The sequence below is a fragment of the Hypoxylon trugodes genome (assembly GCF_022578975.1).
Source record: "Hypoxylon trugodes strain CBS 135444 unplaced genomic scaffold F4822scaffold_3, whole genome shotgun sequence".
NCBI lineage: Eukaryota > Fungi > Ascomycota > Sordariomycetes > Xylariales > Hypoxylaceae > Hypoxylon > Hypoxylon trugodes.
Genome location: NW_026250018.1, coordinates 3,637,041 through 3,659,735, shown reverse-complemented (window position 1 = coordinate 3,659,735; position 22,695 = coordinate 3,637,041). Strand labels below are relative to the sequence as shown.

Sequence of the window (22,695 nt, the reverse complement as noted above, 5' to 3'; positions counted from 1 at the left end):
TCCACACCAAGGACACCAGGGGCCCCATTTAACTCAATTGCTAGTTAAAGATCACGTGCACAATGACTAGGATAGCTTAGGCTAGGCTCCACCTATCGCATAATGGACACATAGTTCAATTTGGGGCAATTTTTTTTGATGCCAGATCTTTTTTGGCCCTGCGACCGCCGACTTAACATTTCTTTTCTCCCCTTTTAAATCAACGAGACTTGAGAGAGAAAGCATCGCGACAACCCTCGACCACCCCCAACATCGAGGGCCTTCTGTCGCTCATTGCATCTTATTTTTTTTCTTTCCCTTCTATCTTCTCCTTAATTCTTATTGTCTTTCTATAACACATTATCACCATGAGTAGCCGTAAGTGTTGACCTTTATTTACTTGTCTTCTCGGCATTTGCCCACCTCTCCCTATACTTGTTTGCTAGCTATTCGAAGCTCGCGACGCGCTTAATACCACAATCACTCCGCCATTGACCCTTCAAAATAGCTAACATGACCTTAATCAGTGCGGTTCCTCGATCTCGTAAAGCCCTTCGTGGCATTCTTGCCCGAAGTTCAGCAGCCCGAGACCAAGGTCCCTTTCAACCAAAAGTTGATGTGGACTGGTCTCACGTTGTTGATCTTCTTGGTCATGAGCCAGATGCCCCTTTACGGTATCGTGTCCTCCGACACCTCCGATCCTTTATACTGGTTGAGAATGATGATGGCGAGTAACCGAGGAACATTGATGGAGTTAGGTATTACACCGATTATCTCCTCTGGAATGGTTTTCCAGCTCCTCGCCGGTACCCACATGATTGACGTCAACCTCGACCTCAAGTCCGATCGCGAGCTTTATCAGACCGCCCAAAAGCTCTTCGCCTTTATCCTCTCCGCCGGTACTGCCACTGTCTACGTCTTCACTGGTCTCTACGGCCCCCCCTCCGACCTTGGTGCCGGTATCGTCTTCCTTCTCATCCTCCAGCTCGTCGTAGCTGGTATGATTGTCATTCTTCTTGATGAGCTCTTGCAGAAGGGTTATGGCCTTGGCAGTGGTATCTCCCTGTTCATCGCGACCAACATCTGCGAGTCTATCATGTGGAAAGCATTCTCTCCCACCTCGATTAACACTGGCCGTGGCCCCGAGTTTGAAGGTGCTGTCATTGCCCTCTTCCACCTCCTGATGACCTGGCCCAACAAGCAGCGTGCTCTCCAGGAAGCTTTCTACCGCCAGAACCTCCCCAACATCATGAACCTCCTAGCTACCCTCGCTGTCTTCGCCGCCGTTATCTACCTTCAAGGTTTCCGCGTCGAAATCCCTGTTAAGTCTTCCCGCCAGCGAGGTGCCCGCGGTTCCTACCCCGTCCGTCTCTTCTACACTTCCAACATGCCTATCATGTTACAGTCCGCTCTCTCCTCCAACATCTTCCTTATCAGCCAGATGCTCTACTCTCGTTTCTCCGAGAACCTCCTCGTTCGCATGTTCGGTGTCTGGGAAGCTAGGGAAGGATCCGCTCAGCTTTCAGCTGTCTCTGGCCTGGTTTACTACATGTCTCCCCCTCTTAACTTCCAAGACGCCATCCTCGACCCCATCCACACCGCTGTTTATATCACCTACATGCTCAGCGCTTGCGCCATCTTCTCGAAGACCTGGATCGAGGTTTCTGGATCTAGCCCTCGTGATGTCGCCAAGCAGCTAAAGGACCAGGGTCTTGTCATGGCTGGTCACCGTGACCAGAGTATGTACAAGGAGTTGAAGCGCATCATCCCTACGGCTGCCGCCTTCGGTGGTGCTTGCATTGGTGCGTTATCAGTTGCCAGTGATCTCCTAGGAGCTCTAGGCTCCGGCACTGGTACTCTTCTTGCAGTCACGTAAGTCTCTGTCAATTCGATGCAATACATAACCCTCTTGCTAATCAAACGATAGTATTATTTACGGCTACTTTGAAATCGCCGCGAAGGAAGGTGATCTTGCAGGAATGAAGGGAATGATTATGGGATAAAACTCATTATCTACCGAACCGAAATCTTAATAAACCGCTACGACGGCGCAATATATTAAAAAATGCAATCGTTTCACGCTGTGTGTAATACCAAGGGAAAAATAAAAGTTCATGAGGGTTTCCACAAGGGCGGCGAAGCTTGGAAAAATGCATCAATGGCGGTCTGCGGTCATTCTCGTCGGGTTCTATGTTAAGAGGATGTCACGACGAAGAATGTATTAGTTTACGTAACAATATTAGCCATGAAAATATCATGTACATCTAAAACGCATTTTCGCCTCTATTTTTGCTTGCCGAGTAAAGATTGTAGATGTGTGTTCGAATCTCAACTACCAAAGTACCTAGGTATTTAACACATTAAACTACTACTCAAGCCACCGAGTGTGACGAGAACGCAGCTCCGGCTCCGGACCGATTTGAGAAAGGGGCTTTTCATCCACAGCACCATGACGTTATAGATGTAGTACAGGTACCCACTTCATCATGTCCAAGAAGATTTATTCTACCGACTCTAGCCCCCTCGGCGATACGGAAATTACAGCATCGATCATCTAGTATAAGTCGTGTAATCGTGGCAGATTGCGTATGGCGGAAATAAAACCAAATTCCACACGGAATTGCGTCTATTCGTATCCTATATTCCGACTATCTCCCGTTCTTAGTATGGGTGCCGACTCTTGCTCAAACTCCCGATTCATTAAATCGGAAATTTGTCTATTCCCAAGCGTAGGCGAACCGGCATAACTCTTTCTACCATGCGTCATCCATGATGCGACCGAAAGAAATAATACCAAAGCAAGTGCGACGGAGCCGTAGTTCATAGTGTCTCGCGTGATGGGATACTGTGCCGGAAGTAGGAAAAGAACGCTTGTTAATAAGGCATACGAAATTCCCACAATATTAATGATCCAGCCTAGAGTATGTGGGAGAGCGAATACTCTTGCTGGGAGCTTCTTTCGGCCTTGTGCGCAATTGGTGATTACTGGTAGGCAATATGAGAGGGTTAGAGTCACGACCGAGGCGGAGCTTATCGCGCTGAACGCCGTTGATGATATGAGGAATATGCAGCCGAGTAAGCCGGTTAGGATGGCTGATAAGCAGAGCGCATTGAATGGGATGTCGTACCGTGCGTGAACTTGCTCGAAGATGTGGCTTGCGGGGAGACCCCCGTCGCGTGCAAATGCGAAGACCATCCGGCTACTTGTTGTCGTGATGGCAATGCCACCGAAAGACTATATTGGTGTTAGAAATGTTCCTCATAGGAAAATAAAGGAGGAATGCCTACCCCACATATGAAGAGAAATACAAGGAGAGCAGTCGCAACGGCGTGACTACCGGTTGAGTTATAAAGGATTACCATTAGAGGGCCAAGTGGTGAGTGAATGATGTTCTCAATTTCATCGGCGCCTCCAGATGAGAATAATATCGTGACGAGAAAGTAAAATCCCGTAAGAATGCCCATGGCTACGGAGCCGATCATGACCTTTGGTCCTACGGCGGGCGCATTTGGTATTTCTTCAATCCTAAAGCTATGTTAGACCAAAACATAAGGCCCCAGAGCAACTTACACATGAGAAACGGCATCAAAGCCATTCAGCGCAACTCCAGCTTGGAGGAATCCAATAAGCCACGCGATGCCATCTAATAGCTATCAGCACACTCTAGAAGGTCAGCTTGAGTGTTAAACAAGACTGACCTGGCCAACCCGTCTCATTAATAAATCCACCAAACACAAACTCCGGCTCCGCCCAACGCCCCCAACTACACGTCAACGCGACGACAGGAATAACCAATAACCCCGTAACACTCGCCAAAAGCCCAACCTTATTCAACGCCGGCAAACCCTTACTCATCCAAACATTCACCGCAAAGAAAACCAGCGTCATAACCGCATACATGCCAAACTTGCCCAAGGGACCAACCTCGACGCCCTCCTCCCTCGGCACGACTAATCCAACAACCAACTGACTACTCAACAAACTCGCCGACGCCGCAACCGCAATCCATCCAAACACCGTAACCCAGCCCGTCAACCAAGCGAGACAACGCGCGTATTTCGGGGGCGCGGTGAGGTAGACCCAATGGTACTGTCCCCCAGCACTAGGGTACGCGGATAGGAATTCTGCGAGTGAGGTCGCGAGACACAGGTTCCCGGCTCCCACGATTAGGAGACCCCATATGGCGGCGCTGGGACCGCCGCTGCTTAGGGATAGCGGGAGGGAGGCGGAGAGGACGCCCCAGGAGTTGAGGATTGTGAAGGAGAGTGCGAAGAGGGAGAGCGGGGTGAAGGTTCGGGGCAGGGTGGTGTTGGGGGTGTAGTTTATGGGGATGAGGATTGAGGTTTCGGAGGCTGAGGGCGCCATTGTGGATATGTATGAGTGTCTATGGAGACTAAGGCGTGCTTGGGGGTACTAGTTATCCGAACGATCTATTCGGAGTTAGCTACGGTGAAGATGGTTAGGTCGGCTGCGATATATGCCAGCTCTCTTGCCTATTCGGGTACATAATCGCGGCTGCTGACCTCAGAATGCTACGCTTCCTACTAGGACATCTAAGTCAGTTCACACTTATTATCATTGGGCGTGCACTGCCTCTTCAGCTAGGAATCCTGATTCACCATACGATATAGATGGGGAAGAAGAGAGGGTCATAAGACGCGATTAATAGCGAATAACAAATGCTATAAGCCTCAATGTTACCTTTCGGAGAAAGTTGGGTGCAGTTTGAGTTACTTTATAAGGCTTCGTTAATTCTAGGCAAGTCACGCCTATGTTTTACCTACACCCTTTCGTTTCTTGTATAGTACTATGTACTCAAAATGCACTTCAGCCTAAAATTTCTTAAGGAGCTACCTCTATACGAGGAGGTACAACCGTACAAACTCTATGGGTTTGACGATGTAAGCGAGGAGGACCAGACGAATTGTGTATTCGAAATTGTTCAGGAAGTTCAAGTATACGATGTTCGAGGTGCCGTCGTGGATCCTAGTATTGATCGCGAGGGTTTCGAGTTCGTGATATCACCAACGAATTGTGCTCTGAGTGCAGAGGTTTTCGAGGGTGATGATACTCGTACGAATGGAGTTGTCGATAGCTACATCCGAGAAACTATGGATTTGGTTAAGACTAAGCTTGACGCCGAATCCGTCGTAGCAATTGATTGGAGGGTTAGCACTCGGAATCTGGGTTATAACTGAGCTCAGCTGATTTTGGTTTCATTAAGTTCCGCAGAAGTGCAAATGCGACCGCCGAGAAGCTTGATGTTGGAGACATCAGGAAGCAGGCTATCGCAGTGGCGACAACAGCACATTGCGGTAAGGCTATTCGTCCACAAATTCGGCTTGTGGTGTGCTCATCTCTCATTCACAGATTTCTCTTATCTCGGTGGGTTTGAAAGGATCAAAATGCACCTAGCAGAGGATGAGATGGCTGCGATTGAGCGAGGTGAACTAAAGGCGATGATCGTCAAGTACGTAATCCCTTGCCTTATGACTGGGGAAACGACCTAAGACAAGTCTAGTGTCTGGAGGCCACTGAAAACTGTCAGAAGCGCCCCATTGATAATGGCAGACCGGCGAACTGTATCAAAGAAAGACTTGATCGAAGCCGACCAGGTAATGGTTGACAAGGTTACCAGGACTGCATATGTCTATCATCGGCCGGACCAAAGATGGTATTGGCTCAAAAACCAGAGAGCGGATGAGATTATTATGTTCCCTACTTGGAAGGCCGAGACCAATATTGAACATGCAGGTGTGTATTATATTAACCCCGCTCTCGGCATTTCCCCACGGTCTGACCACTTACACGGCGCGATGCAGATTACTCACCTCACACAGCAGCTTTCTTGTATCAGTCTGACTCGTCAGAGTCGCCTAGGGAAAGTGTTGAGGTTCGAATGATTGTCTTGTCACGAGCATGAACGATTTAGAGGAGCCATGGTTTGAACATATCAGATGATGGGTGGTAGAATCATGAATTTATGCTTTATGAATGATAGTAATAGAAGCTGAGTACATGTACATCCAGCCTCGAGAGCTGACACCTCCCCCGTCCTTTCGCTTAAAATCCTTAACGAATGTTTCCGAAGCTGCAGGTAACGTGTCACATATAACATGTGACATCGGACTCAAGTTCTTAGCGGTCAAATCTAAGCCTGTCAGGTTCTCATTCGGTAAATGTTATAGTTAGAGGGCACTGATTATGCACTTACGTAGTTCACTGCCACTTATTTAACCTTTATCGTCGCGCTCATTTAGGAGACGAACGCTGTTTGGCGTGGTTGACTCTGCAACCCCGGAATTGATGTGGGAATGCGCAGACGTTTCACGGACGCTGACGAGCTTTTTCCATGGCTGAGTCTTGGTTGGAGCTTTGGGAAGCATGATGATCACGAGGTTTTTTAGTGGTATATAGTGCAGGCTGTGAAGATTGCCGTGCGGATGCCAAGTTGAAGGGAAAGCCCGGTTTCAGAAGGGATCAAGGAATACAAATAGTTTCTGGGTTGCTACCTATCGCGACCGCACATTATTTTAAGACCTCCTTCATCCCACTTCCCCATACCCCGCAACATCATATTCAAGTTGTGCCACAAGTTGTGCCACCCACCCCATTGAGCTCGTTTGATGTCATCCTTCTTGCGTTATCATTGAGGCTCAAATGATAATATACTATGAACCACACGATGGTGACCCTCGTGTAGGGAAGAGGAGTGATAAGCTACTTCGGATGCAGCGAATCCTTCACGAGCACCGTCCAGATATTGGTCACTTCGTCGACATCTACAAGGATGTCCATCAGCACCCCGAGTTATCCTGTCTAGAGTCCCGCACTGCTGATGTCGTGGTACGAGAACTAAGAAATATCGGCTTCGATGTAACCACATCTATAGGAGGACATGGTGTAATTGGAGTTCTCAGAAATGGGCCCGGCAAGACTATTTTGACGAGGTCCGAGATTGACGCCTTGCCAATAGAAGAGAAAACTGGTCTCCCTTACGCCAGCAAAGTACGCATGAAGAGTATTTTCGGTATAGATCAACCTGTTATGCACGCCTGCGGCCATGATATCCATCTCGCTGCTCTCCTAGCCAGTCTAAGGCTACTGTATTCTGCGAAGGGTGAGTGGTCGGGGACCGTCATTGGTGTATTTCAGCCCAACGAGGAGATGTCTGGTGGAGCTCGGGCGATGGTGGATGATGGCCTTTATGGTCGCCATGGGTGTCCAGTTCCGGACCTCATGCTTGCTCAACATGTCGGAATGTCTAAAGCTGGTCTCGTAGCAGTTAGGACGGGGCCTGTTTTAGCAGCATCGGACTTTATTGAATTGGAGATCTTTAGCAAAGGAATTGGCCCTAACCCCCCTGAATGTCGAGACCCAGTAAGTCTTGCGAGCTACCTTATAACGAGATTTCAAAGCATCATCAGTTCCGACGTTAGTATCAACGGGGAATACAAGCGAACAACCCTGAAGTGCCGCGACTTCAAGGCCGGCGTACCTGGAGTCTCATTCACCAACAAGGTATACATACGTCTTGAGCTAAAGACCACCGAGACAAGCGACAGAGATAATATTTTCTCTGTGATAAAAACAATCACGAAAGCGGAATGCGAGGCTTCTTCTGGCAAAAGGATCGAGGCCTCCGTCAGACTAACACCTAGAGCACCAATCACAAGAAACGACACCAAGTCTGCTGAGGCCTTGCAGGAGTGTTTTGGGCGCCACTTTGGAGACCGCTTCTGGATCCCGCCAATGGATGCTCCGGTGGAAGATTTTGCCAACCTCAGTGGTCCGAAGCCAGTCCCCTTCGTCTACTGGAAACTCGGGTCTACGGATCCTGCCAAATGGGACGAAGGCGTAAGAAAGGGAGGGGATATATTGCTACATCTACCAACAAATCACTCTCCCGAATTTGCTCCAGCGCCTGAATTGACTATTGTTACTGGGATGGAAGCGATGTCGTTAGCTACCTTATGGTTTCTAGACGGTGATGACTCGCAGGATGCACCATTCGTGTGACCGAAAGGATTGGCGGCTGGTGGCATTGAGGGATTTTTCGTGGTGTCATTTTAATACAAATGAATCATCTCCTCATCGCAGAGCCTCAACGTACAACGTTTACCTTTCCTATTTTGTTAGGTCGGGGGTCCGCGCATTTTCGTGAACGTACCTCCAGTGTCGTATCACCTAATACTATAATGGAAATACATTACGAATCCCGCTTATCAGAGACTCAAATGTGAGTTTCCATCACCTTTGCTTCTGCATTTTACACAAGGCTCTGAGAGAATAAATTTAATTGCTTAACAATAGGGGTAATGATAGCGTGTCGACCCACTATTGGCCTACCCCCACGAAGTTTATTGGTGCGGGTCGTCTGGGCACCCCATAAATTAAAGTGCTAGTTCCCGTCCCAAGCCATTGGACTGGGGTCTTTAAGTGGAGTCTTCTCGAAACCCCTGTCATCTATCCCACGCCGGAGTTACTTACTTCTTAAATGATTCAGCCTCTAATTTCTCTCACGTCCAATAGCAACCAATCTCAAAGTGTCTTAGATTTTGCTTTTCACATCTACCTTGCCCTATTCTGCTTACGGTACATTATGGCGGTCAGCGCAGCGTATTACCTGCCGCGGGTGACGCCCGACTAGTTCACGATCGGTCGCATTGTGATACTCGCGATTTCAAGCTGCATTTACGATCGGAATTCTCGGCATAGAGCTGGGATTTTACGGAGTGCCGGTCACCTAATAGGATATGCTGCTAGCTCTGTTGCCTTAATACGCTAGGCAACTCCGAAGGATTGCGTCTTTTCTTAAGTATATTGCTCTATCTTCTAAAGGGAGACAAGATGCGGCTCTGTTGATATTCACGACTTGCCTGAGCGGACGTTCCCTTGAATTCGAAAAATATTGGCCCCATCAGTAAACACTCATCACGACTATCCTAATCTAGTCTCGTGAAGAAATATGATTCTAATACGATGTCTGATGTCATTACTAATGAGGGACACTTTCTAAGGAAGTTACAGCCAATTGACGATAACGGCCTGGGCTCTAGTGGCTGGCCTGAAGTGCGGTATGCGGCTGCTGGATTCGTATTACCTATTCATTCCGCTTACTGATTCGCCGTAGCCTCATTCTTGTGCCAGATGCCTCGAGTTCACAGGCAACTCATTTGAGTGAGAGCTCTTGGGCATGGCTTTCTCCAGTTGCGACAGCGGCGCGCGTACGCGCTCATTGTTATGAATTTCAGTACAATCCTAGGCCTAAGGGTGCTACCATTTGGCAGGCCCTAAATGATGGCGGAGATATTCTTTTGAACTTCTTGCTTCAGCTTGATTCAGGAATAGAGGTATTCATCTTTAATTTTTCACTCCGAAAGTAAATTATGTTAAACATGTAGCGACCAGTCTCATACAGCGGTGGTCTTGATCGGACATGGGCTTGGGGGATTCCTCGCAAAAAAGGTGAGATAAATATCCGGAAAAAAAAATGCTATTCCAAGGTTAACAGAATATACGAGGCCCTCACTCGCCTTTCGGAGCGTTACTTCGACCCAGCAGCTCGACGTCTCTCGGATAAGCTTACACAAGTTATTCTTATCGGCTGCCCTCATCCAACACTAGATAATAGGGACAACTGGCGGCTTTTAGACAATGTGCTTAAACACTATCGGAAGATGGGTTCTAGAGATCTGGTAGCTGCGGCGGAGGAAGCCGGTATTGTTGCGAACCTCTGCTCTAAGTTTCAAGAAGCTGGCATCCAATGCCCGGTCATAACCACTTACGATTCGCAAGCGACGAAAATACGACACTGGATTAACCTCTTTAAAGCAGAAAAGCACATAGTAGGATACAATATCCGAGTCTTGATAATAAGTTACGGTGTTTGTTAACTTCTATCTAGCTTATCAGCAAGGATTTTGCCGAGACCGGCGTCAGAAATGAGGATTTGATCCCTCTCGATCTGGAGAATCATGATATGCGCTCGCTTGGGATGGATACTCAGAGTAAAGATCCTCAAAGTAGAGAATTTGAGACGATTGTCCAATCGTGTTTGACACAGGCCATGACAAGACTTCGTCCACACACGCCACAAGGACATGGTAAATACATTTCAGTGACTTAACTTGAAGTATGTTTTACTCACAATATGAAGGTTATCTTGATCCAGGAGCATTCAAGGATAGTCCTTTCACTATGACAATGTCTGAGGAAACTCGTTCAATTGGTACGCAAGCCAAAGCAAGTTGATTAGTTCGATTGTTAACGGCTATAGCACATCTTCAAGTACCACGCGCTGAACCAGTTGATGCAACAGCTGGCGCAACAACCAGTAGTTCAACGAATAGAAGTGTCGGATCTGTAGATCCGAACCCCGGACCCCCGCGTCTCCCCTGTCACGTCTTTGGCCATCCACGTAATCTAGATTTCTTTGGGCGCTCTGAAATCCTTGATCTAATAGACGATTCCCTACTACCGAAAGAGTCGAAAGACCCCAACGATCCCAGGACTTTACAGAACTTCGCTATATGCGGGACTGGGGGAATGGGGAAAACGCAAATCGCCCTCGAATATGCTCATTCACGCAAAGCTTGCTTCGACGCGATATTCTGGATCACGGCGGACAACAAAACTAGTATAGCTGCATCATTTAGCACAATTGCATTGTCTCTTGGTATAGCGACTGAAGCTGAAGTAACTGACCTTGCGGTGTGCTTTGGAATTGTTATGCGATGGCTATCAAATCCCACGAAACCGGTCGATGGAGGCGAGAGATCTATCGGAGCATCCTGGCTTCTTGTATTCGATAATGCAGACGCTATTGACCTCATGTCCGAGTTCTGGCCGTCTACTGGTATTGGTTCTGTCCTGATCACCACGCGGGATCCGGCCGGCAAAGATTACTGTCTCGGAAGAGGTATCTCGTTGCAACCGTTGCTCGGAACCGACGCGCTCGAGTTTTTCAAGATCCAACTCCAAAAAGACACCGAGATGGAGCATCATATAAACGCGGAATTTGTTGAGAAACTCTATGGTCTACCCCTGGCCATTGTGCAGGTCGCAGCGCTTATTCGACGGCGAAAGATGACGACTGCGGAGTTCTCCGGCGCCTATAGTAGTGGGATTGAGCAGTCTGGCCTTCAAGATTATCAAGTCTCACAGCATGATGGCAATTATAGGCATTCTATCTTCACAGTTTGGGCATTTGAGTCATTGGGCGAGAAAACACAAGCATTACTTAATGTCATGTCATTGCTCGATCCATTCCGTATTCAGGAGTTCATATTGTCTCGAGATAGTTTAGACACATCTGAAAGCTTATATCCTAAGACAAGGTGTGACTATGTGAACTCACGATCAAGTCTCCTTAAAGCGTCGCTCATTACACGGTCCCTCCCAACCGAGCACGTTGAGCTGCACCCTCTCGTACAAGAGGTTTTGCGTTCGCGGATGAGTGGGGACGATCTAGTCACTAGTTTCTCGGTCGCCGTCACGCTCGTTCATGCTTCATGGCCGCGGGAGAATATTAAATGGCACCACGAGACGTCACATCGTGAGCAGTCCGCGGAAATGCTTGCTCACGCACTAAAACTTCGGACAGTATACGAGAAATCACTCATAGATAAGGTTCTACCTAGTAGAATCGAAGATCTCTGGATTGAAGTTCTGAGGGCGAGCGGATGGTATATCCCCTATCTATGAGTGACGCGAGAGGATGACCTACTAACATATGCGAAGGTACCTTTACGAGCGTGGCGAGCACGAAATACCTTTGCCAATTTTCCTCCTCGCCGAAAAACTTGCGAGAAAACGGAGTCCCGAGAGACCAGATCTTCTCGCCGATATACTCATGTGTTTAGCCGCTCTCGGAATACACACAAGTAGCCCACAGGAAGTGCTGAAGTATGCACGCGAGCATTTAGATTTACGACAACAAGTCTACGATTCGCATGCTAAAAATGGCGACGTTCCAATACGGGCACAGTACGATCGCGCCATGGGAATATCGACGATGGCCCTAGCGTATAATGCATTAGGAGACTTCGAGAAAGCAATTCCATACGCTAAGGACTCGCTTGAAATTTATTATTCATTTCCGACGTACAAGGACGTGCCTTATTTCGCTGTAGCGCACATGGGCTGGTCATTATGGTCTCTAGGACGGCACGAAGACGCGAGACAGCTTCTAGAGGGCGCCGTAGAGGCAGCTCGCAAGAGACAAGTCAAGGGGTCTTACGGGTGAGTATATTCCAATTGTATAAAACTTACCTTTCTGGCTGACTTATGGATCTTAGACTTGCCGGGATCCTTCTGCCTTTAGGCAACATTCTTACAAGTTTGGGTCGACTTTCCGAAGCCAGTAGCGTATACGAAGAGGCCGTCTCAATGTTCTACGCAGCGAATGGCGACAACTACAAGACAGGCCAGGCTCGACTTAAATACGCTGAGCATCTTGCTAGAGCCGGCCACGAAGAAGCAAGGCAAGTCACTCGGGACGAAGCATCAATCTCATACTTTTACTAATCCCTATATTAGCGGACATTTCCGAATAGTAATAGAAACATTCGCCCGAAACCCTTACTATAAGCCAGAGCTTGCAAGAGCCCAGATTAAGGCTGCGCGATTCCACTTTTCGATCGGCGATACCGCGAAAGGCCAAGAGATGATGGAAATGGCTCAATCCACCCTCGACAAAGCATCCATACAAGCAAAAGCGAGCGAAATGAGCGAGGGCGATATGAATGAAATAGTGCGATTGTATTCGCGTTAAGAGAAGAGCAGGATATATAAGGAATAAAACGCAAATGCTTTTAGTATTTTTCATAACTATTGTGAGACATAAACGTTACATCGTTACACGTATTCCATATCTCTCGCGACCAATCTAGTTCTTAGAAAGTCGTAGCTTCCTGGTCCATTCTATAGCCGAGATATGATCCCAGAAGCACAGCACTGCTGTCAGCGACATGACGGGAAGTAGGGTGAGAAACATAACCCAAATACTCAATTGCCCCGTTCCGCCTAACTCCCGAAAGTTACATCCGAAGAAAGACGTCGTTAGCGATAAAGGGAGGAAGAAAAATGTAAGTAGAGTAAGTTTTTCCAATCGAACTGTTTTGCTAATTGCGCGCCGAGACTCTTCTAGCATTACCGTGTTCGATACGACTGTCATCCCGTCCCTTGCCTGGGTAATCAGCGCAGTTGCTCGCCGTGCCAAGTACGCGAAATCCTCAACTAGCAGAGATTCCGCATGCAGTGCCTCTGAACAGCGACAAGAATTCTGATCGTCCGACATCGACGGCGCACGAGACCGCCTCCCTCTTCTATCCCCACCGTTACGGAGAACAGAACCACTGTTTTCGAGGAGAGCCTGTGTATCGGCGATATGCCGCGCGCGGCTCTGTAACAGACGCATAGCATAGTTGAGTTCCTCCAACACAATTGATTCATATCCCTTGAAACCATCCATAAGCGTGGCTATTCGCTGTTCAATCAAGTTCAAGAATTGAACTTCATTGCAGGCAACGAAAAAGAGCAGCTCGCTTAACGCATACAATAGATCGTTTGAGGCTATCACAGGATCAAGAGTAAGTCCATATTGGTAGGGGAGATGTTCCGCACTTGGGGGGAGACAGGTATCTTGTGAACACGTTGGGCGTTCGGGACCGAGGACGGAAGGTTCGAGTCTCGACATCGAGGCAAGTATCTTGGAGGGTATATGCCTAATAGTGGGTAGCGCGTTGTTGGGAGTTATGTAACCTGGGTTCAAAGGGCATTCCCACGGCGCCTCACTGTCGTGGCAAAGCTCACGGCCGGAATCTAACCATACGATAGCTAGAGGAAGCATCAGCAACTGTCATAAAGATATTTGAGGCTCAAAGTACATACCAGTCTTCCCTGTCTTCCCGCGACCACGCTGATTTACGATACATATCGAAATATCTTGCTCAATGGCAAATTCGGACTCGTCGAAGATACAGACGCGCCTCACAATTGAGTCTCCAACATACGACTGCGAACGCTGATATTTAGAAACGGCTTTCTTCTCGGCCTTTCGCAGCTTATCCACCTGGGACCATCTCAAGGCTCGGTGTCGCTTATACACAGTCATGATATTTAGATGAAAGATATTCTGCGAGTTGGACGGCAACGCCGGTATATCATGGTAGTCTTTGTCTAAAAAGGGTAGCTTCTGCCGGAAGTACTCAAACTCGATGCGCTGCTGCGCGCCGAGCACTTTGATCCATTCTGCAGACGGGTGCCCTCGTAAGAACAAAACGCGTGTGGTTTGAGGGGCAGGATCGGTGAGAGATGCGAAGGAATCTAAGCCACTGGCCGTGGTATCGAATGTTTGAATCTGACGGCGTGCAGACTCCGTACCGACTGAGACGCCGCTAAAGTCGCAACAGACAACATAGTCAAACTCCAGTGGCTTCTTTGGATTATTAGGTGCTGACTTTGACACTAATTCACATAGAGCGCGGAAATGCGAGCCACAGAATAGGTACCGATTCTGCCCATGATTGGCACGAGCTGCGATGTGATCTGCATAACGCCAGGCTCTCTCCGCATAATAATTATTATGCTCGTCTAGCAGCGGTTAAGATGTCAGCAAGTGTTCATTTCCTTATATTGCGAGACAGCTTACCTATACCTTGCCTCATACCGCGGACGGAAGAGTTCCTGCTTAATCCGATCTCCGAGTCCACGTGTGAATGAGACATGGTACTTAAAGGGTAGGATTCGGACATTTAATATGTATTGCTTGGAGACTGCAAGTCATTGTTGCGGCATTTCGAGGATACCCCTCGGTATCGACCCAGTACATATAGCCATGATAACCCTGAAGATCGTACCCAGGGCGCGAACTGAAGCGACGACAATCTCTTGCATACAGGGCAACTAACTGCGCACGTATTCTCGAATACACAGTCTTGGCCTTTAGTCATAAGCGCAATTTTGGATTTATAATATGTTGGTGTGCCTAGAGACACCGACAAACACGCATCTAGGACTTTTTCGCTAAATATCAAGCATCACTTCCCAAAACGCCCCTATTTTCTCGTTATTTCCGGGCTGCTCATCCTATCACGTTATATCACTCGTAGTAGGTTGATCCCTGTCCTAGCCATTCTTCAATGCAGAAAAAGCTTATTTAATAGATAGTTTTCGTCGCCTCGACTGTTCTTAATCGGTTTAGGACATCTAGGTCATTGGGTCGTATATGTCCGTGGTAGCAGTGCAGGTAAAAAGGTTAGTTACCGACGCCCAATATCGTAAGCCGCGAGCACTAGCAAGATCCCAAAAACAAGTTTGAAATCCATCAAATTTACATCTTCTGCTATTCCAAATGACGATCTAGAACATTGCTACCCTAACATACCAAGCCTCCTTTGCCTTATATGGAGCGACCAATACCCAAGAGGCCGTGATATTAAAGCTATCGCCCGACTTATAGATTCTTACAGGTATTCCAGGGCTGGGGAGCTAAAAACAGCGATTTACTACAAACTCTACAGTTGCCACGTCATTTTCGTCAGGACTAACTAGCTAACAACTGTCTACAGCCTCGAAGACTCGAAATTTTTTCTAGTATCCATCAAGCACACATAAATGGAATTCCGAACACCCGAAGGAATGATCGTCTAGTGTATTTCCAGGATAATTTTAGACTACGAGAGTTTTGCCCACGCAACCCCACGAAAGAGGTCTATCAAAGTAGAGAGACTACAAAGGTACCGAGATACCTAAGTATCCACTAAAATATGCCCTGCCCAATGAGAGACTACTAGAGACTTAAGTAGTTGCCCTTTACGGAATGCCCCATCTAGATAGCCAATCAGACACAAATATCTTGCACTATTATCCCCTTAAATCCGGTAATTAGTATCCTAACTCGCAAGACTAGTGGGGGTTTTTACACTTAAAATTTCTTGCGATGCTGCAGTGTAGTAGCTTACCCTAATAAAAGACGCATCCCGAGTTAAATATAGCTAATCGAATTATAACATTTTGACCTTCATTTTCATCCCATCAACGGGTTTGGAGGTGACCTGACGTGTCTGTATTATCATGTTAGCAAGCAGTGTGAGAAGGGGGGAGTGGGTTAATTGCTGGCATTATAGAGTTCCGACTGAACTTCGAATCTATTTCCATCAACCAAAATCGGCAGACCGTCTTCATCCAACTTGATTTCTCCGAGACCAATTTTGGTGAAATCGTATCGACGGGCAATAACGGCGATAATAATGCGTAATTCGATCGTGGCGAACTCCTGTCCAATGCAGTTTCGAGGACCGCGCTCGAAGGCTCTCCATGCACTAGGAGGGAAGGACGAATCGGTTGGATTCCTCTCCGTCGACTCATAATCTTGACCGATCCACCGCTCCGGCACGAAGGAATCGGCCAAGCCACCATATACCTCAGGGTCCCGATGTATTAAAGTTTCGCAGTTATAGATTATCATCCCATCGAGACAATGCTCCCGGCCGTCTGGTGCACGCACCGTCAATCCGGCGCCAGGCTTCGACATCCGTGCTGTCGCGGCAGGTGGATGTAGACGAAGCGTTTCTCTAATAACTGCCGAAACGTATTTCATACCGCGCAATGCATCCGGACCATCGGGAGAAAGCAGTCGCGCACGTACCTCATACACGCTTGTTGTGGGGCCAAAAATGTTATCGAGTTCAGCTCGGACGGCTTTAAGAGCATGTGGCGTGAGGGACAGCTCGTAAAAAATCCATGCGAGTGTTGTGCTAGTCGTATCGTGGCCGGCGAACAAGAAGGTTTTGATTTGATCGCAGGCCTCATCCAAGAGTTGCGGGGTAAGAACTCCGGTATCCTGCAAGGCAAGCGAAAGAATGTTGCGGGGATCATCACTTTTGACGCTCTGGTTACGACAGATCATAGCTTTCACAATCGTATCGACGCGCTTCCCGAGGCTGTAGCGCTTCAATGTTGCACGAGGAATTAGCCACCAAGGGAGGTCGGCCTTGTCGTCGGCGTAGGCGCTGAGAAGCTCCCTGTAAATTCTGATAAGCTCGCTTTGGCTCGACGGATCGGCACGTTGGGCGCCAAGGTCCTCGCCCACGACAACAGCGCCGATAATGTCAAATGTTAAATTGACTCCTAAATGGACAAGTTGGAAATCGCTACCTGTCTTCGCGAAAGAGTCCAAATGCTCTATAAAGGTCATAGTCTTGTCTAGAATGCACGGCAACAGAGTCGTGAGATATTGGGGCGCAAATCCAGGGCTGAACCTCTTTCGAAGTGCCTTCCATCTTTCGCCATGCAAGGTTAAGATAGATGTCGGTCCTATAACAGGTTCCAAATATCCTAAATCTGATTTAGGGGTACTTGTTGGATAGAGCTTGGAGGCTTTGGATATTTGCTCGGCGATGTCGTGACTACGAATAAGGACCATTGGTCGATTAATAGGCCGGAGGTCCACCAACATTAGCGGCGGTCTACCTAGGTCATTATTCATTTGTATGAAGACGCTATCTACTCAACGTGTTAGACAATGAAGAGCATTTGTAGCAAGGATGGTTTTCTACCTGGATGACGATCCGCGGGACCCTGCGCGAGGTAGTCACCCATATACTTGAGGTGGCCTAGCAGCAGGGAAGGGGGTAGCTGTGGGATGCTGGCATACTGCTGAAATCGCTTGTATCGGAGCCTGTTGTAGAGGTAAGCAGCGAGCAGCAACAGGGCCGTAAGCACTAGCGGATTCAACATGTCGATGATATAGCGACGAGTTAGAAGCAAGAAACTTCGGGCGAGATTGCAATTGTGAGAGTAGTCAGCTTTTACAGAAATAAAGCATTCTGTTTGTGACAGATTTCAAAATAAATTAAGAAGTGCGAAAATTGTGAATTGCACCAACAAGTGCCCATTTTGTAGGTATGGAAGTACCCAAGAGGCACAGTAAATTCTAGTGAACTTAAGCGTATGTATGTATAGTTACAAACTGAAAGTCCCGATTCCAAGGTAAAGATCCCTATAAGTGATTGAGTGTAATAGTCCCGTCCGTTAGTAAACCTATAAGTTATCTTAATACTTTTTTTTTTTTTAAAAAAAAAAAGTGTAGATTTATTACGAGCCAGGTTGACAACTGAAGGCCCAACAATTAGCCCTGTTACGGGCCCGGCGGGGCAGCATTTTATGGTGGGGGACATCCCTAGAATTAGGACAACAAAAAAGTGGAAGGATAACGTGGTGGATATATGATGCGATAGGTATGAACACCTAGGTATACCGAGAGGTATCGAGAGTATCCAAAATGAAATGTATAAAGGAAGGAATATTATAAGGAAGATGGATTTCTTCGGCACTAAGGTTACGCAATGTAATGCAACTGCAGCACGTGCAATGTACGATCAGAAAGTGTACCTAAGTAGGTCAACATTAGGTACCCAGCCGGCCAGCCTCGTTTTATGATTGATGCTTTGGCCCTTTTCGTGCTATCATCCGCTGTCCTGGGGCGCCAAGTTTTAACACTCGGAGTTCCTATCTTAATCCATTTCCGCCTAATCAACCTTCGTAAGATGCCGATCGAGGAGGTTCTCGATCCTAAGAGCCAGAATTCATTCACTTTTGACCAGGAGCAAGATCTCCTCGGATCAGGCACTGTCGGTGAGGTTTTTAAAGTCAAACATGACCTTGGCGATGTGAGTCCGTGCGCGAACCCTCATGTCGTTGCCTAACGGATCATAGCACGTGGAATATTTCGCCTTGAAAAGATTCTTCAACCGAGCTGGGAGGGATGACTTCGAAAATGAGCAGAATAACCTAAAGGCGCTAGCTGTGGTGCCTCACGAACATGTTACGTATTTCATATCTGCGTGGACCATATCTAATGCGTCATACATGCTCTTTCCTCTCGCAAATGGGGATCTACACCACTTTCTCACACGGAGCCCACCGCCTGCGAACGCCTCTGACGTCGGGGGCTGGCTAACGGAGCAAATGCTCGGCATCTGCGATGCCATCCAATATCTCCACGAATACACATTAACAGATACAGACGGCAAGCCTATTCACAGAATTGGCTTCCACCACGATCTCAAACCAGCGAACATTTTGCTCTTCAGCTCATCCGACGCTAGTCGCGCGACATGGAAACTCGCCGACTTCGGCTCCGGTGCCGTAAAAAATCTTCCCATAGACTCCAACGAAGAGCTCTATAATCGCAAGGCGTCGACAGGGGACCCGGTGTATAGCGCGCCGGAGTATGTAGTCGAGGGCCGGGTTTCGCGGCCTAAGGACATATGGAGTCTCGGATGCATCTTCCTTGAGGTCCTTATATGGGTCTTTACGCCGGGGGCGGGAGCCGTCGCGCATTTCAGAGAGGCTAGGGATCAGTTTAGTAGAGATAACCCTGATAACCGGCCGGTGTACTGGTGTCAGAACGCACAGGGCGAGCCTTATGTGAACCCGGCGGTTATGAACGAGATAGGAGTCTTAAAGGACCGATGTGGGGAGGGGTTATATCAATCAATTTTAGGGATAGTGAAGAGAATGCTGTCGTTAGAGCCCAAAGAACGGCCGACGGCTGTGGAGCTGTGTGGTGAGTTTGGAGCGTTAAGGGGCAAATAACTGTGATGGCAACAGGGCACAATCCCCAGCATGATATACGAAATATGCTTATATCAATTCTGACATCCTAATATCCTTATCCAGCTCTGGCAAGATTTTTCCGATTATTAAGTACGTTTGCGTTTGCAGGCGAGTGATTTCGCTTTCGATATCAGTTCCTAAGTCTAGTAGCACACGAACGACGCCTTCCTCTTGATCATGTGCCGTCAAATATAAAAGCGAGTCGAATTCGAAATATCTCGTTTCAACATTAGCTCCTTCGTTTACCATTATCCGGACAACATCCTTCGAGTCGTATGTAGCTACAAAATTTAACACTGGGATCCCCTTATCATTTTTTGTCTCGATCTTGACCCCTGTGTCTGATAATATCTGTATGACGTGCTGGAGACCCCAGTAGGTTGCTTGTAGTATCGGTGCGTTAATCCAGTTCTGTTCATCACCTGTATCCTCAGATCTTGGCCCAGTGTCTGCACCCGCATCTAGCAGCATCTGAACTATGCCCTCGTTTCCATAGTTTATTGCACAAATCAATGGCGTATTGACGCCACTGCATTTCCCGTTGACATCTGCGCCATTTTTCAATAATAGTCGGACAATGTCTTGTCTGCCGTTAATTGCTGCCCTTGTAAGAGGCGTGGTGTTATGATAATCTTTAGCGTTGATGTCAGCACCCTTTTCGAGCAGCAGTCGAACTACTTCCTCGTGTCCGAATTCCGCCGCTAAGGATAGGGTGTTTGGCCTCTAGTGCGGGACTTGCTTTCAATACCGGCCCCTGCTTCCAATAACAAGCGAACAATAGCTTCGCATCCATTTTCGGCGGCCCATGACGAGGGTGTCTGGCCGCGAGAATCATCTTCATCTAGACCATATTCCCCCATGATATGCCTTACAGAATCTTCGAGCCCAAAGTACGCAGCGAGGTGTAGTCCGGTCACCTTTTTTAGGTAAATCCTAACTTCGCCTGCGGCTGGTCGTCGATAAACACGTCCTCCTTCTAGCGCTACGCGACTCGCCGCTGCGATTTGAGCCCGGTTCTTTAGAAAAGATATAACCTCTTGACACACAGGGATACCGTAGGCATGGTATCCCCAGTTGGTAGCTGCGTAGTGGTATAGAGGGACTGATTCTAATTTCCAATCAAGGGTAAAGTCTTCCGTCGCCCCAAAATCATCATCCTTCTCGTAGTGTGCGACCGCAAATCTCGGAAAAGAGAGATACGTAACGCATACTTTTGTTATAATCAATTGCGCTTCTGGGAACCATTGGCTCTGCATCTTCTCGAAATATTCTTGTGCTGTGTAGTGAACCAAGCGGATAATATTAGTTCCTCTGTCGATTGTAACCAATCCGGCACATACTGATACCATTTGCTCAATTTCCGGAAAATTGTCTTCGTCAAGCTCCTTTTCACCAATTTCAACTGCAAGCGCATATTGAAGTTCCAAGGGGGCCAAAGGTCTCTTAGCACAGGTAATCCATAGTAAGACTTGCATCGCGAGGTTTTTATGGCCTTGCTTCTGTCCATTGATCCTCTCCATAGTTTGTCCATATGCATTGGTGAGGGTTCGCATCCTATTGTCTTTGTCCAAATCTCCGTTCCTCTTGAATTCCTTTAACGCTGCTTTGATTGCCTTCGCTGACGTCTTGTCGTCAAGGAAACCGAAATAGATTTGTGCCAACAGAAACCTACATAGAAATTAGCACAATTCTCATTCAAGAAATTATCACCGCTTAGGAAAACCCACATCCCGTCGGCTGCTTCCGAAATGGTACTTATAATCTCGCTTCGAATCTCCGGACTCCGGAGCACAAACGGTGGCAGCTCATCCATACGACTTTCTAGGTACCTCCGTACGTCATCTCGGCTCGCACAAATCTCCAGTTTCGGACATTTCGCAAATATTTCTTCGATGTCCGGTAAATGCCTCGATGTGACCAAGATGTTTACGTTTTGTTGGTCTTGGAGGTTGAATATGCATGAAAGAAGTTTTGTCCGGCAGTGGTTAGATGCTTGGCACTCATCAAGCGCGTCAACAATGATGAAGATCTTCGAATGGTCGCTGGCGATTTTTCGTAGAATGCTCAGGACTTCGTCTTCCGACGGTCGCGTTTTCTCGGACTCATGACGGTCGAAAAGTTCTTTCACCGCGTTTGGAAATGGCGATAGACCTTCGGCTAATTGCTTGACTAAACTCAGCTTCAGGTCTATGGCGTTTTGCTCGGACTGTTGTCGGAAGTTGCAGTAGAGGCATACGATGCAAACAGTTGAGTCGTTCTGGAATCGGGAAGAGAGATGGTCGACGACAATAGAAGCAAGTATTGTCTTTCCGGCTCCTGGGATTCCAGGGCAAAACAGTGTTCGTTTCTTATATTTTACCCATCTTTCGTATTCCGGTGAACTTAGAAGCCAACGACCCGTGCCTGGCTGTCGTCGGCTAATGAAATCTGCTTGCTGAGAGGAGTAGTCAATGGGAGTGAGCCAGTCGAGAATTTCACGACGATTTTGGTCACCCTGTTTGCTCAGTAGTTTAGCGACGTTCTTATTAGCCAAGTTCTGGTTGAACGCGTTGAGCGATACAATATTTGACGTAACCCGGCTTCGAATGTCACAGATGCCGTTAGGCTCCCATGTCAACCGCTTCCATACCCTTTTGGCTCGTTGGTTTATCGTTGTTTGTTTAAAGCTTAGCTCGCTGTATCTACTAAGTGCGTTTTCGAGGTCTTCTAGAACGCTGCGACAACTCTTGGCAATATCTAGAAGGCTATTATTTCGCTTATCATCGAACTCTTGTTCAGATAAGGTGATGTCGACGTCTTGAAGTATAATAGAGAGATTTCGAACCCTGATAAGAAGTTTAGCCTCCATTCATGCCGATGCTGTTGGGGCAATATACTCAGCAGAAATATCGGCAAATTGGCTTGGAGCGCTGGCGAATTCCCTCCGTATCGTATCAACAAGCTTCATTACAGCGATAAAATCGTCGACACCAAACCCGAAGCTCATTTTTAATACCGCTTGCCTAGGTTACAGCATACGACCGTGGAGATGGCAAACCCCATAACCTATATAATGTGCTAGGTACATTGGGGAGATATGAGGGCGGCCTCAT

The 22,695-nt window shown here is 47.6% G+C and overlaps 9 protein-coding genes across 9 annotated transcripts; 5 read left to right on the top strand and 4 right to left on the bottom strand.

The window, feature by feature from the left end:
• Window positions 1-128: 128 nt before the first annotated feature.
• On the top strand, window positions 129-2,252 carry F4822DRAFT_397114 (SecY subunit domain-containing protein). Its single transcript, XM_051457595.1, has 3 exons — window positions 129-357; window positions 507-1,851; window positions 1,907-2,252. Exons 1-3 carry the CDS (start codon window positions 348-350, stop codon window positions 1,980-1,982), a joined length of 1,431 nt encoding a protein of 476 aa, XP_051317330.1. The 5' UTR covers window positions 129-347; the 3' UTR covers window positions 1,983-2,252.
• A 353-nt stretch (window positions 2,253-2,605) lies between these two features.
• On the bottom strand, window positions 2,606-4,345 carry F4822DRAFT_427406 (amino acid/polyamine transporter I; the record flags this gene model as incomplete). The annotated part of the gene is made up of 4 exons (XM_051460732.1): window positions 2,606-3,214; window positions 3,268-3,505; window positions 3,551-3,623; window positions 3,679-4,345. The coding sequence occupies 4 exons, from the start codon at window positions 4,343-4,345 to the stop codon at window positions 2,606-2,608; spliced, it is 1,587 nt and encodes a 528-aa protein (XP_051317329.1).
• A 455-nt stretch (window positions 4,346-4,800) lies between these two features.
• On the top strand, window positions 4,801-5,903 carry F4822DRAFT_427405 (uncharacterized protein; the record flags this gene model as incomplete). The annotated part of the gene is made up of 5 exons (XM_051460731.1): window positions 4,801-5,148; window positions 5,205-5,295; window positions 5,351-5,450; window positions 5,502-5,734; window positions 5,821-5,903. The coding sequence occupies 5 exons, from the start codon at window positions 4,801-4,803 to the stop codon at window positions 5,901-5,903; spliced, it is 855 nt and encodes a 284-aa protein (XP_051317328.1).
• Window positions 5,904-6,272: 369 nt separating this feature from the next.
• F4822DRAFT_189494 (uncharacterized protein) lies at window positions 6,273-8,568 on the top strand. The gene is made up of 2 exons (XM_051453535.1): window positions 6,273-8,219; window positions 8,294-8,568. Exon 1 carries the CDS (start codon window positions 6,641-6,643, stop codon window positions 7,997-7,999), a length of 1,359 nt encoding a protein of 452 aa, XP_051317327.1. The 5' UTR covers window positions 6,273-6,640; the 3' UTR covers window positions 8,000-8,219; window positions 8,294-8,568.
• Window positions 8,569-8,962: 394 nt separating this feature from the next.
• On the top strand, window positions 8,963-12,508 carry F4822DRAFT_427403 (uncharacterized protein; the record flags this gene model as incomplete). Its single annotated transcript, XM_051460730.1, has 9 exons — window positions 8,963-9,057; window positions 9,114-9,333; window positions 9,392-9,448; window positions 9,505-9,828; window positions 9,888-10,086; window positions 10,140-10,211; window positions 10,260-11,667; window positions 11,723-12,223; window positions 12,280-12,508. The coding sequence occupies 9 exons, from the start codon at window positions 8,963-8,965 to the stop codon at window positions 12,506-12,508; spliced, it is 3,105 nt and encodes a 1,034-aa protein (XP_051317326.1).
• A 294-nt stretch (window positions 12,509-12,802) lies between these two features.
• Window positions 12,803-15,273, bottom strand: F4822DRAFT_397070 (uncharacterized protein). Its single transcript, XM_051457594.1, has 4 exons — window positions 15,152-15,273; window positions 14,634-15,092; window positions 13,874-14,575; window positions 12,803-13,819 (listed from the first exon to the last, which is right to left on the bottom strand). The coding sequence occupies exons 2-4, from the start codon at window positions 14,734-14,736 to the stop codon at window positions 12,870-12,872; spliced, it is 1,755 nt and encodes a 584-aa protein (XP_051317325.1). The 5' UTR covers window positions 14,737-15,092; window positions 15,152-15,273; the 3' UTR covers window positions 12,803-12,869.
• A 32-nt stretch (window positions 15,274-15,305) lies between these two features.
• F4822DRAFT_397067 (cytochrome P450) lies at window positions 15,306-17,823 on the bottom strand. The gene is made up of 3 exons (XM_051457593.1): window positions 17,542-17,823; window positions 16,104-17,488; window positions 15,306-16,047 (listed from the first exon to the last, which is right to left on the bottom strand). The coding sequence occupies exons 1-3, from the start codon at window positions 17,720-17,722 to the stop codon at window positions 15,988-15,990; spliced, it is 1,626 nt and encodes a 541-aa protein (XP_051317324.1). The 5' UTR covers window positions 17,723-17,823; the 3' UTR covers window positions 15,306-15,987.
• Window positions 17,824-18,531: 708 nt separating this feature from the next.
• On the top strand, window positions 18,532-19,582 carry F4822DRAFT_427400 (kinase-like protein; the record flags this gene model as incomplete). Its single annotated transcript, XM_051460729.1, has 2 exons — window positions 18,532-18,654; window positions 18,701-19,582. The coding sequence occupies 2 exons, from the start codon at window positions 18,532-18,534 to the stop codon at window positions 19,580-19,582; spliced, it is 1,005 nt and encodes a 334-aa protein (XP_051317323.1).
• Window positions 19,583-20,189: 607 nt separating this feature from the next.
• On the bottom strand, window positions 20,190-22,664 carry F4822DRAFT_189027 (uncharacterized protein). The gene is made up of 2 exons (XM_051453532.1): window positions 21,331-22,664; window positions 20,190-21,271 (listed from the first exon to the last, which is right to left on the bottom strand). Exons 1-2 carry the CDS (start codon window positions 22,449-22,451, stop codon window positions 20,305-20,307), a joined length of 2,088 nt encoding a protein of 695 aa, XP_051317322.1. The 5' UTR covers window positions 22,452-22,664; the 3' UTR covers window positions 20,190-20,304.
• Window positions 22,665-22,695: the final 31 nt, after the last annotated feature.

Excerpts from the sequence above, each read along its gene's own strand:
- F4822DRAFT_397114 (XM_051457595.1), top strand. Across the intron at positions 1,852-1,906 it reads GGTACTCTTCTTGCAGTCAC|TATTATTTACGGCTACTTTG; the intron begins GTAAGTCTCTGT and ends ATCAAACGATAG.
- F4822DRAFT_189494 (XM_051453535.1), top strand. The coding sequence starts at position 6,641 with ATGATAATATACTATGAACCACACGATGGTGACCCTCGTGTAGGGAAG.
- F4822DRAFT_397070 (XM_051457594.1), bottom strand. The coding sequence starts at position 14,736 with ATGTCCGAATCCTACCCTTTAAGTACCATGTCTCATTCACACGTGGAC. Across the intron at positions 14,576-14,633 it reads CGGTATGAGGCAAGGTATAG|ACGAGCATAATAATTATTAT; the intron begins GTAAGCTGTCTC and ends AACCGCTGCTAG. Across the intron at positions 13,820-13,873 it reads CGGGAAGACAGGGAAGACTG|CTATCGTATGGTTAGATTCC; the intron begins GTATGTACTTTG and ends TGCTTCCTCTAG.
- F4822DRAFT_397067 (XM_051457593.1), bottom strand. The coding sequence starts at position 17,722 with ATGTTGAATCCGCTAGTGCTTACGGCCCTGTTGCTGCTCGCTGCTTAC. Across the intron at positions 17,489-17,541 it reads TCCCGCGGATCGTCATCCAG|ATAGCGTCTTCATACAAATG; the intron begins GTAGAAAACCAT and ends CACGTTGAGTAG. Across the intron at positions 16,048-16,103 it reads TTCAGTCGGAACTCTATAAT|ACACGTCAGGTCACCTCCAA; the intron begins GCCAGCAATTAA and ends ATGATAATACAG.
- F4822DRAFT_189027 (XM_051453532.1), bottom strand. The coding sequence starts at position 22,451 with ATGGAGGCTAAACTTCTTATCAGGGTTCGAAATCTCTCTATTATACTT. Across the intron at positions 21,272-21,330 it reads TCGGAAGCAGCCGACGGGAT|GTTTCTGTTGGCACAAATCT; the intron begins GTGGGTTTTCCT and ends ATTTCTATGTAG.